Below are 13000 nucleotides of genomic sequence, written 5' to 3' on the forward strand. Positions count from 1 at the left end.
GTCAAGTTTTTTGCCGATTTTTGACTCTTCTGTTTCGAATTATATTTAAAAACAATCAAAACTCAGTATTTAAACTATTTGGTATCATTAATATAAACCTGAAATTGTTAACAAATTTTTTTAAAATACACTTTTCATATTTACATATAATTTTGCACATATTTATATGAGTCTTTGAAACTGCAAAGAATTTTGTTACAATAAAACAGTGATATATCATTTGTTTATAAGTAAATCTTTTATCTGCTTTATTACTGCCCTTCTCCATACAGAAAAAAGAAGTAATAATTAATCATTATAGGCAGTAGTTCATAACTAATTGTCTATAATCAATAGCTAAATGTCAGGCCCAATTTGCAAAACTGGAGGTAAACTTATTACAGGGAAGCCCCTTCACCTCTAATTTTTTTTTAGAATAGTAGATGCCGCCCAACCGGTATAGTAGTTTGCGTCGCTGACTGCCTTGCCAAAGGGCCCGGGTTTGAATCCCGGAGAAGGCATTGATATTTTTAAATGTATAGTGTCAGTGCGGCATGGCGGCACTCCAAATATGTCGCGAGCTGAAAGTCCTCTCGTGTGGTTTGGTGGAAGGGGAGAGGGGTCGGAGACCCTCGGACCCGTCACTCCGGGGTGCTCTCCGTCAAAATTGGGGGCAGAACTGAGCTAAATCGCACTGTCATCTGCAAGGTGCTCAAGGCTATTGCCAACGACAGGCGTATTTTAGCGCTCCTTGCCATGAGGAATTTCGTGCGCCTGAGCTGACTACGTCAGACAAGTGAGTATAAGCAACAACAACAAGAACAACAGTATAGTAGATAAGACCGAGGCGAATTACATATAGTACTGCGAGTTGTAACTGAATAATTTACAATCTTTTCCTTTAAAGTTTGTAGAGACATTAGGTAATTTTTGGAAGCAGGAAAGATGAAAAATGAGCAACCGCCTTCGCCGGGAATCGAACCGCGAACCTCTCAATTACGCGCTGAGCGTGCAGACCACTACACCACGAAGGCTCGCTAAGAAGGCGGGAGAAATATCTTATAATTTTGTAGAGACATTAGGTATTTTTTGGAAGCCGCCATTTTCGTGTGCATTCTTTCTGTTGTATTCCGAGTTCCAACGACTTTTATGCACAAATCGTGGTAGTTTTCGCAATTCAATTTAAAATTGAATTGCAAAATGTGCTTGCTGAATCTGCCAGCAATGAAAGATCCTGAGATAACATTTTTAGAGGAATATAGTATTTTGCCGCTAAATTGTTAAATGGGAAAATTATGAAATGCATTTGGTAGATAGTCAGTGTGGCATGCCGAGGTGGCCCCCGGTGCCGAGTTTGTGCAGTTTTCTGATGTTTTTAAAGCGAAAGCAGACTAATGTGTATACGAGGAGAGAAAAGCGGAAAAAAGAATTACAGCAGGATTTCGCGAAAGATGTGGTTTTAATGCATCATGTAATCCTTATTTAATAATTAAAATTTGCATTTTAAATTAATAAAGTGTATTTTCTTTTCATATGTTTATAATGTGTGGCCACTTATGATAAATAACGATAGTCCGAAAATCTTTTTTAAAAAAATTCAAGAAAATCGCTAGCTTGCTCCCGATAAGTTAATTTACCCTTTCTTATGTAACAAATCGCCATATTGCCAAGGTGACTGCGTTAATATGTAAGTAAATAATTTTTGTGATAATTTTCCTTTGAAATTATGCAGCATTTATCTTTAGAGAGCTGCGCTGGGGAACTTTCCAGCGCCGCCTTTCTTTTAGAATCTATATTTATTTTCATTTTATGCAAAGCAGTTCATAATTTTAGAGGTTCAGAAAAACATTGAGGTCGATAATTCCCATTCGACATGCGGAACAATTAATTTTGGTGTTTAGAAGGGCCTGATTTACGCAAGGCGAACTGGGCATGTGCGCCGGACATTCGCTTTCAGTGGGCCTGAAAATCCTTCTATAATACTGTTTAAAATTTTAAATACATATTTCTTTTTTTAATTCTAGGTATTGAAAAATTAGAAGTAGAAACAAATTTCGTTTTTTTATTTTTTTTCTTCAAACACCAGGCACTGTGTATCTTGCGAGTTCATTGCTGAAAGAAATCATTTAAAGTAGGCTTGTTTTTAAACTAACCCTAACTCGCATAGCCTATCTTTGCTATTTCTTGACCACCCCATTTTGAAGCTCAGGATGTCTCGTAAATATGAGGATCTTTTTATTATCGTAAGCAGAGTTATATAGTACTTAATTAATTAAATTTATGAATAATTTAGTTGTATTATTTTGAGTACTTATGCATTAGCGTATACTGTAAAAAATTTGGTTCGAAGTTTCACCAAATTACGGTACCAAAAAAGTTGAAACCAAAAGATGGTAAAATTTTGTTCCATAATTTGGTCCTTTGAATAAACCATTGTTTGGTAATATGTTGAACCATGAATTAGCATCTATGATTAGAGAATGTTGAACCGTGAAGTAGGAATACGTTGAACCATAAATTGGAGACATATTGAACCATGATTTAAAAATACCGTAGACCGTTAATTATAATTATACTTACCGTTAATTGTAACTATTTTTAACTATTAATTATAAGGCACAGGAAATTATTTCAGAGCACAGGCATAAAATTTCATATCAGCCATTTTCTGCTGATTCTTCTGGTATTTTTTTGATTCCATTATTGCTATGGAAATGCTTGTTAATAATTATTGTTATAAGTTATTAATTATTATATATTCTATTATACAATTAATAACCTATAGCAATCGACTTGTTTTTTTCTACATAACAAACAGCATGCAAATTAGACTATCAACAAAAGTTTAGAAATATTTTATTAGATTCATGTTTTATTGTTTTTAATTTTCCAAATATAAACAAATTTTCAGAAGCAAAATCGCAGATTGCAATTGAAAAACGGTTCCATTTCATTTAACGCATCAGCAAAATTTTTAATATTTGGCATAAAGTTGTTTAATATTTAAATCACATAAGAAATGTTCAACTTGTTTTCCATGGTAAATTGATTTGACTAAAGCCTGCTTCCGGTAGGTACGAAGAGAGGAAAGTTAATAATGTTTGTTAAATGTAACAATATTATTTTGGGATGTTTCTCTCGAATGACTTTCAGATTCCAAAACTTTGCAGATTATTCTTAAGATCTTTCTTCAATGGAATTAACTCTTACTGCTCCATAATATAAGATATATCGAAAATCAGTGGTGATATCATTGTATATCTTCTGTGAAGATATACAGTTCTTTTCAATAACGGACAATAGCATTTGTGTATCGCCCTATTTTGTATAAATCCTTTCTTACTATCTGATATAGCTTCATATCAATAAAAAATTATCAATTTTATTATTACATTTTTTGTTTGCTGGTGCATGTTCAGCTATTGATATTCGATTCCGTCAGGAACTCCTGATTTTGCAATATTTAAATCCAAAAGAGAGAGGCATTTTCCTAACATAAAAATGAAATTATACATTGTTTCTAGTGTATAATTAATAGATATTTAGTTGATTAAAATTAGATACACAAAATAAATTATTCTGTGCATAATTCGTACTTTTATTCATATTCCCTAGCATTTATAAGCTGATTAAACTGGTGGAGATTCTGATAAATATTACTTGGAAAATTCTTTTAGTCCATACCTTAAGAACTTCATTTATAGTATAAGTTAAAATGTAGGTATGTTAAAATGTATTTTCCTACCTATGACACAAAGTAAATTTTACAAGGATGATATTTTTTATTTAAAAGCAGGTTTTATTTTCTTAGAGATTAAACGTATCTCTCGATGATATAAATGTTAAAATATAAGAAAATGAAAAAACAATACTAAAAAAATCATTCCTATTAAGGAAGAACATATTGAAATAATCAGAGACTGAAATAATGCACGGCTGTTACACAAGAATATTAATTACTCAATAAATATTTTATATTGATTGCTGCATAGTATCCAGACTCGTCGGGACTTCGGCGATTCCGGATTATAGATCATCAATTTAAATCTGGTAAGATGGCATGCAAAAATTATACAATTAAAAATATGAAACCATAATTTATTCAATAATTAGCAATTATGATCTAAAGGGTATCAAAATTTACGAAAAAAGTTTAATATTTATTTCTTTATTTTATTAAACATTTTTTCAATGTAAGTTGTTTAAGTTGCTTCGTTTTTTTGTGCTGATACTTTATCTTTAATTCTATAAACATACATAAGTTCTTGTTCAGTTACAAAGTTCCACTGTTCAAGTCCTGTAACTTGCTGTGTCGAGAATGCCAACTAACTTGTCAATCAAAATTTTTTCGTTTTCGTTTCGTCTCTGTCACTTTCTTCACTATCGGAAGCGCGCATGGGTAAAAGCTTTACGCACATGTGTAGCGGACGCGCGCATTAAACGCGCATGCGTAAGTTTGTGACTTTGAGGTCCGGATTACAGATCGTTCCGGATAATGGACGTCCGGATTACAGACTTTGTACTGTACATATAAACAAACATAATTATACATTATATTGCATAACTTAAAATTTAATTTACCTACATAAAGCCATTCTGCATATCAACTGCTGATACATGTTTTAGTAAATAATTTTCCGAATTAACTATCACAACTGTAGCATTTAATATATTTCACTTTTTGTAATTCAAAATAAATATATTACTCTTATTGCACATATATTAAAATGGAGATGAAAAATGGTTGAATCTTTACATTATGGTAACTTGGCGATTTTTTGGCGAAACTTTGGCAACAGACCCTGCTACAGCAACCTGCTAGTTTTTTTTGGGGGGGGGACGCCAGTTTGCTTTCACGAAGTAAACTCAACATTTTTTCCAACAATCTACTAGCCGAATTACGCTTATGCTAGAACTTTTATGCAACAAAAGTGCTTAATCATAACGAAGATTAGGTGCGAAATTAAGAGAAAGTGTAGAATCGCCCACTGCTTGCCGCGTTTTTAAGAATTGCATATACACGGTATCCATGTACACGTCGACCTATTTTCACTTAAAAAAACATCCCAGAATTGCACAAAAATGGCATTGCGCACACTCTTGACTTTATCCATGTACATATCGACCTATTTTCACTTAAAAAGTCAAAGAAAATTGACAAAAATCGAATTCTTCTTACTCTTGTAAAAAGCGCCAAACAAATAAGTGGGCGATTCAGCACTTTAGCAGCGAAATTATTTCTAAGTGCTTATTAGCTAAAATCCCCATTGGAATTTTCCGAAAAATGTCCCGTTACATGTGTCATAATCTCTCATTTCTCTGAGACAAAATAATCTGTGATTCGAACTATGTACTTCTCAGATTATTGCTAAAGTCCTAGCTAGTAACCTTTATCGCCTTACCAAAATGTCGCGAAACTACCTGTTACCATATTCTAAGGATTAGCCGAAAATGCATTATGAAGTGAAAACTTGATAAAAGTAGGCTTGAAATTAAAAGTTTTGAATTTTGCACAGAAAATCTGTAAAAACATGAAAACAAAATATTCTACTTTAATGCCATCTTATGATGAAGATTCATAACTTTACAAGGTATTTTACCACTGATTTTAAAAAATAATGCTGTGAAAATTAGTACAAGATATTTCTTTTGGATAGCTTATATACATAGTGGGCTAATCTTTGGAATATGGTAACAGGTAGTTTGGCGACATTTTGGTAAGGCGGTAAAGGTTACTAGCTAGGACTTTAGCAGTGTACATGGATAAAGTCAAAAGTGTGCGCAATGCCATTTTTGTGCAATTCTGGGATGTTTTTTTAAGTGAAAATAGGTCGACGTGTACATGGATAACGTGTATGTGCAAATCTTAAAAACGCGACAAGCAGTGGGCGATTCTGCACTTTCTCCCAATTTCGCACCTAATCTTCGTCATGATTAAGCACTTTTCTCCATAAAAGTTCTAGCATAAGCGTAATTCGGCTAGCAGATTGTTGGAAAAAAAATGTTGAGTAAAAAAAAAAAAAAAAGCCTTTACTTCGTGAAAACAAAATGGCGTCCAAAACAAAATTAGCAGGTTGCTGTAGCAGGGTTGGTCGCCAAATTTTAGCCAAAACATCGCCAAGTTACCATAATCCAAAGATTAACCTCATAATGTAGTAATAATATAGCAGTAACGCAACAGCCGAAGTAAAATCTTTTGAGACGCAAAGTTTCATTTTCTGCAAATACACAGAAGTAAGAGGAAGAAGCAGTATGTCCAACTTAAAACAATTTAGGTGAAACTGACTGTAACGTTTTTTCAGCATCAGCAAGAACCTAAAAAAAAAAACATAATTGGGGGAGAACAAATTCAATAACATGTATAATAATGGACTTTTTTTATAACAAAAAATTTCATTGCCAGAATAAGTCATATAACATTCATACAAGATGAAGTGCCTCTGCATACCAAAAATCCTGTCCTGCATCTTCTATAATCGACATATGAAAATGTCCACGCCCTGAATTGCTCTAACATGCACGAATAGCCAACAAGGTCTCTACATGACTTAGTACTTTTGACTATGGCTATTTTAAACCGCAGGTATAGAAAGGTCAGCTGATATTACTGACCATGCTGAAACAATTTTTTCCCATCATGCGACATGGAATTATAGCTGAACTTCCTTCCATGAATACCCTCTACTGGTATGACAACCACCATACTTAGTACATGTTCTCTTAGTGGCAGTGTGAACTGTACTGCATCACTATACGAATTAATATAACTGACATGTCAGTCATTGACTACATGTCAGTGAAATATGTAACTATTCTGACATAAAATCTGGCAGTTAAAACAGCAACCAAGCTCTATATGAGCAGTCTGCTAATGTGTTAGAAACCAAAAAATACTCCTGTTGAATAGCTATAGTCTTTCTGAGCGTTTCATATATTAAGAAAAATATTTCATCCATCCTCAGCTTACTCTTAGAAAACGATGACGCATATCGAATTGACTTTGAGATCCACATTCCTGCCGTAACTTTCCTACATACCCGCATAAAACCATTTGACTTTTTTATTTTAAATTTCATTTCAGAATTACATTTCACGCATGCAAATTCCCTCTTTATTAAACCTGCCTAAATAACCTCTTTATTAAACCTAAATTTCTGCAGATTTGTATATACATGCGAGATCTTGATATGGGTGGGGGTTTAATTTAAATAATTAGAAGTATAAGATCCATATGGATGACTATTAAGAACAGGTAAGAACCAATGCTTAATAAAACAATAAGGAATGAATAATTGAATTTAAATGAAATACAAATGAACAAAAATATTAATAACATAACAAAGGTTGTAAGTTAAATTATTGATAAGCAGGTAAATAATAAACTAAAATACAATAACATTCTAATGCAAATGGAAAGTAAATAACTTGTTATATTAAAAGTAAAGTATTAAAGACAACTGAATAATAAAATCAATCAATGGCAAGTAAAGTAATAGCAACAAGGTATGGCACCGAAAAATAAAAGAAAGGTGAGTATTTTGATCACTATTCTTCGAGCTCAGAAAAAAACCTGCTTGTTATGTTAGTTTTAATCCATTTAAAGCTTTGATTCTGTAGACAGGTACACAGCGCAATGGTTCCTCTTCCGGCAAGAATCGCTATTTAACATGCTGAGCTTTCTTTCTCAGCTACTGAGGTTTTCCAAAAGTAAAGCATTCATTCAATAGTTAGTATCAATATCAGTTTCAATAAATGCTAAAGAAAATATTGCCTTTATCATGTATTGCGGTTTAGTTGTGCAACAAAGTACCGGAGCTCGTCTCATTTAGGACTCCGGCAAGAAATACGATTTAGATTTTTCGAAGTGGGATCCTAAGGGTTCAGACTAAGTTTGGGCCATGATGAGATCAAACTCAACAAAAGTTTCTCACATAAAATATTTTTTTAGAACCCACCTTTTATGATGTACAAGACTGAAGAAAACAAAACAGGAAATGATCAGTTTGAAGGATACTGTAAAGATTTGATTGATATGTTAGCGAATGAGCTGTCTTTTGAGTACGACCTAAAGTTGGTTCCAGATGGCCAGTATGGCAGCTATGAAGAATCAGAAGGAAGATGGAGTGGAATGATAGGAGAATTAATTCAAGGTGTAAGTTGCAAAAGGCTCTTTTACAAACTACTGATGCATGTGATTATTTTTCAAAGTATCTGAATTTCTAAGTAAAAAACTGAAGATAGTAAAGTAAGGTGTTTTGCGCACGATATGTGTTTAAATTAATTTGTAATTTAAAGTTTTTCGCATTAAAATCATTTTTAGTGTTACTGTACGTTTATTTTGAATTTGTAATAATATTTAATAAAAATTTATTTGCTTATACTGTCTCATTGTAAAGCGAGAAATACAAATTGGCTGGCGTACATTTAGAGGCTAAATAAATTAGATGACTGAGGCCTTCAGTGTTCATTCATTTGCCGTATATTCAGATAAAAAGTACCTGATATCTGATATCTGGTATCTCTGCCGTGCATTTCAAATCTTTCTTTTTAATATTTTAGAATTAGCATTTTGTCAATCTGTAGTACATTTATTAAAGTTCATTTTAGAGAGATGTAGATAATTAGAACGTAATTTTAAGCTCTTAGAACCATAATTCATTAGAGATTCTACTTTGAGTGTAAAAAAACAGAAATGTAATTTCCGTATTGATTGAAAACGTAATATTATTTGCTAACATGCATGATGCTGAAACATGAAAGTACGAGTAGTTGAGAGATAAAATATACAGTGTGCTTATTTGAAGAATTGTAAATATTAATCATCATAAAAAATTGCTTACCACCTTTCTCTAGGGGAAAAAAGGGCGGAACGTATAGACAAATAAACTGTACTTTTCTAAAAGCCTCAATTTATATTTGACATAAAACAGGAAATTCCGTGTCACCGAAAACTATAATAAAAAAAGGTCATCTCCAAAACTTATGTCATTACTTTTGCTTATACCTTCCCTCCACGATGTAAAGCTCCATGATACCGCTTTCTTCTTAAATGGACTGACTAAAAGACTAATGATTATATTTTACAGATTGATTCGATCACATCATGGAAAGCCTGCTAATATAAACCCTTTATATACATTAAATCAGCTCTTCGGTATCTAATTTGTGAAGGGTTATAGGGTTTCCTTTAATTTGAATAACCAATTATTTTAATTTTGGTGTTTTCTGAATTTCTTATTTCCCCTCACATTTCCTCGCCAAAATGCAAATTAAGTTAGACGAAACGAGAATGTCTGACAGAGCATGATTTCGCTAGTGTAGCGCACGTTTGCTGTTTTGTCCTCCAGGTGTTAATTTTAGTTGCGTCTACACACTCTGACCGTTTATCAAGTCTGTCGCCGATGTAGGTTGCTGAGTCATCCTGTTAGCTTTAAGTAAATTAGCACTATTATTTGCCCTTTTGCGTTTATTGTTAAATTATCCTTATATTCTCACTGCAAATAGTCGGTGTTATGGTGAGCACGAAGTACATACCTTTTTTGTTAAAGAGTTTGAGAATAAAATGGTTATTTACACTTTACAGGCTTACTATTAAGATCGAGTCACCTGCATGATAGCCAAACCAGCAAGCTCTGACAGGGTTAGACGTTAGTAACAACAATGTGCTGATCATAAACTCTGATAATATTTTGGAATTGAGAGCCCTTTTCCAAGTTTCTAAAGTAAATAGTTTATTTTGATTCATATTAAACGTCTGTCGAACTAAAAAAAAAAAAGGAAATAGTTTATTTTGATTCATATTTGACGTCTGGACAAGTAATGGACGTTTTAGAAAGTTCATTACTTGGTAAGACATCTGAATCAAAAGAGGGTTTTAATGAAGATATGAAATTCATTTGTAGAAACATTAGGTATGTTTTGAAAGCAGACAAGATGAAAAATAGCAAACGCCTTCGCCCGGAATCGAACCACGGACCTCTGGAATACCGGCCCAGCGTGCAGAACCACTACACCACGAAGGACGCTAGGAAAGTGGGAGAAATACCTTATATACTCCCCTTTTTAAAGGGAGATTAGGGTTTTAGGGAACCTAGTCGCCAAATCTTGGGTGCGGAGAATCATCATCCACAACTCTTTTAGTTCGGGCGCCACTTTAGAGTCATTAGGTTTATTGGAAGCAGAAAAGATGAAAAATATGCAACCGCCTTCGCCGGGAATCGAACCACGGACCTCTGGAATACCGACCCAGCGTGCAGAACCACTACACCACGAAGGACGCTAGGAAAGTGGGAGAAATACCTTATACATTAATAATGAATATAAATGAGATAGAGGAAGAATTTGAGACATTAAACTCAAATGAGGTTTTAATAATATATTCCCTCATCTCTACAGGATAAGATCAGTAGGAGATGTTCCTCCATCTCATACAGACATTAGACCCAAAGGATGGTTTCATCGAAAACGAGAACTTCATTAAAACACTCTCTTCGTATGTAGTAGGAGATGAATAAAAAATAAGTTTCTATATACGAGCATTTGTTTATTTGGATAGTGAAGATGCTTCCCATAAAGCAGGCAAGCCGTGGTACTTTCTGCTGATTCTAAAACGTGCTTGCTTAACTCAGTCAATTGCCTGCGATCTGCAGTGACAGGACAGTTTTTCAACTTTAACATGAAATTATTTTACTGTCCAAGTGGTGAAAAAATGAAGATCGTCTGCTCATCTCAGTTCAGAGAAATCTAATCATTTCTACAGAAATGAATGACGGAAGCTCCATTTTGGTCTTAATAATTAAGAATGAAAATCTGCAGAGCAGCAATTTTGGTTGGGTAACGAAATAACTATCAAGAGTTTTAGTTAACTTTAATTATCGGTACGAAATTTTTGCCCACCTTGGTTTCATCGAAAAAAGCCGGTAATGACCAGTATACTTTTATGATTCCTTCTCTTCATATTTTAGCTGCCTCATGAGTTATTTTAAAGTGCCGCCCTTAGTGCCCGTTGTCCTATCTATAGGACAGTAGAATTTATCTTTGTAAAAGGCCTCTTTTCAGAATATTGGAACTTTATCTTCTAGGAAACTGAAATTGCACACGGCAAAGGCATGTTTGCATGTTTAACTTGGACTTGCATGTTTAACGATAACTCATTTAATTATTTCGTAGCATTTGAGGTTTTGTTGCAATTATTTCGTAGCATTTGACTTTTCCCATGTGTAACGTGAATACAAGCCAGTTTCCATTAAAACTTTCTCCACAAAGGCAGTCTTACCCTTAGGTAGATAGCTGTCGAGTGCTTTGTCATAATCTAAATTATAATAATCTTACTGAAGTAAAAGTGCTTGAAGAAGAAAGTACTTGCAGAAGTAGATAGACACTGACTCAATAGTTTATTATAAATAAAATCTTTTTGTTTCTTTCTTGAGGATCACGTAAACGGCATATTATTTATGAGCCGCATTTTTCAGCAATCTGACTAAAATGAATATGATTTCTTTATTTCCAGTCAATGGTTTTAAACTTCCCTCTGCAAGTTATTATTAAAACATGCATGTTAATGTTTTGGAAGAAGCAATCTCAAACACTCAATTCTTTGTCTAAGCTTGCTTACTGTAGTGGCAGAATGTTTCATAAGTCTATAAAGCATATTTTATGTTAATTAACCCATTTTAATTATTAAATCTGAGCTATAGCTTTTCGTTTATTATTAGGTTAATTTTTAGTAACTGAAGCATCTAAACTGAGTTGATCAGAAATATTATTTAATTATTGATACATCATTTCATTAAATAACTTCTTTTATCATCTGATAAATATTTTTTAAAGATGAATTTTATTATTACTAATTAGAACATTTTTAAATGCAAAATTTTGATGTTTTTTGTGAAACATGTTATTTAAATATCTCATTATGATTACATGGTTTCAATTTTCAGAAAGCCGATTTAGCTGTTGCTGATTTGATTATCACAGGACAACGACAGCGCGTTGTGCAATTTACCGATCCTTTTGAAATGGCTGCGTTTAGTTTAATATTGAAGAATCCTCATGCTGTTCCCTCTTCTTCAGCGTATTTCATTTTAAATGCCTTTTCACCAAACGTTTGGATCTGCATCTTTGCAGCTTTCATTCTCTTCGCTTTGCTGTTTCACGGTATAACAAAATTTACAGGAGCTCCTGATAGTATCGAATCAGCCTCCGGAATTTGGGGAAGAAAGCTAACAATCATTGCGAATGTGTGGTTTACAGTAGGTAGTTCTGTGATGCAAGATACAGGTGTTTATCCAAGGTATTCATTTTTAAAAAACATTTTACTTTATTTTTGTAAATTAATTTATTATTTCAAGTTATTTTGTTCAAGTTATATTTATACATGTGTTATAATTTGTTTTACAAAGTATGTAATAATGTGTTATTTGTTTGTGTAGCTGATAAATCTCACCAGCTTCTAGACTTTAAGTTCATATTTAAGTAGCACCACTAAGCCCTGTTAAGCCTGTAATGGCGGTACAGGAAGTTCAATCAGTCATTGTTCAAGTTATAATTTTATTTTTTATTCTTTTATTTTGAGGTTAATTGTTTGATTTACCCTCTCTTTGTAAAATAGCTTCCATGCTTCATTATAAGGTTTACTATTTATTTTAATAAAGAAATTCACTCCCAGGTCTAAAACACCACTTTTATTGATCTTTTAACAGTAAAATTACTATTCTTAAAATTACAACTCGAAAACCTAGCATATTCCGTAGTTCTAAATGTACTAAAAATTACTTCTAAGTTCCAAATAATTTCCAAATATTAATCAAAGTTAGTGCAAAACAATAAAAATAGAATTGAAATCAAATTCATGGGTGGATACTAGTAATTAAATTTCTTAATATATTTTTTTTCAGATAGATAAAATATAGAAAAGTTCATGCATTATTAATGTCTCCCTGTGATCGTTTTTTCATATTATTTGCAGGAGTTTTACTAAATTTAATGATGGACTCGAAACTTGACAGCATTTTGAAATTTC

At 33.0% G+C, this 13000-nt stretch overlaps 1 protein-coding gene across 3 annotated transcripts in view; it reads left to right on the forward strand.

Annotated features, from left to right (window-relative positions):
• LOC118202236 (glutamate receptor 1-like) overlaps positions 1-13000 on the forward strand; it is a 148647-nt gene that overhangs the window by 70488 nt on the left and 65159 nt on the right. For 2 of the 3 annotated variants that reach the window (XM_085808075.1, XM_085808076.1), the window contains 2 exons: positions 7928-8131; positions 11919-12271. In XM_085808075.1, coding sequence (XP_085664201.1) covers positions 7928-8131; positions 11919-12271 — 557 coding nt within the window. The remainder of the gene's footprint in view (positions 1-7927; positions 8132-11918; positions 12272-13000) is intronic. The other variant, XM_085808077.1, reaches the window with a different exon arrangement.

Source organism: Stegodyphus dumicola, chromosome X1 (genome assembly GCF_044657685.1).
Source record: "Stegodyphus dumicola isolate Sdum_Otavi_A_Nest chromosome X1, ASM4465768v1".
Taxonomy (NCBI): Eukaryota; Metazoa; Arthropoda; class Arachnida; order Araneae; family Eresidae; genus Stegodyphus; species Stegodyphus dumicola.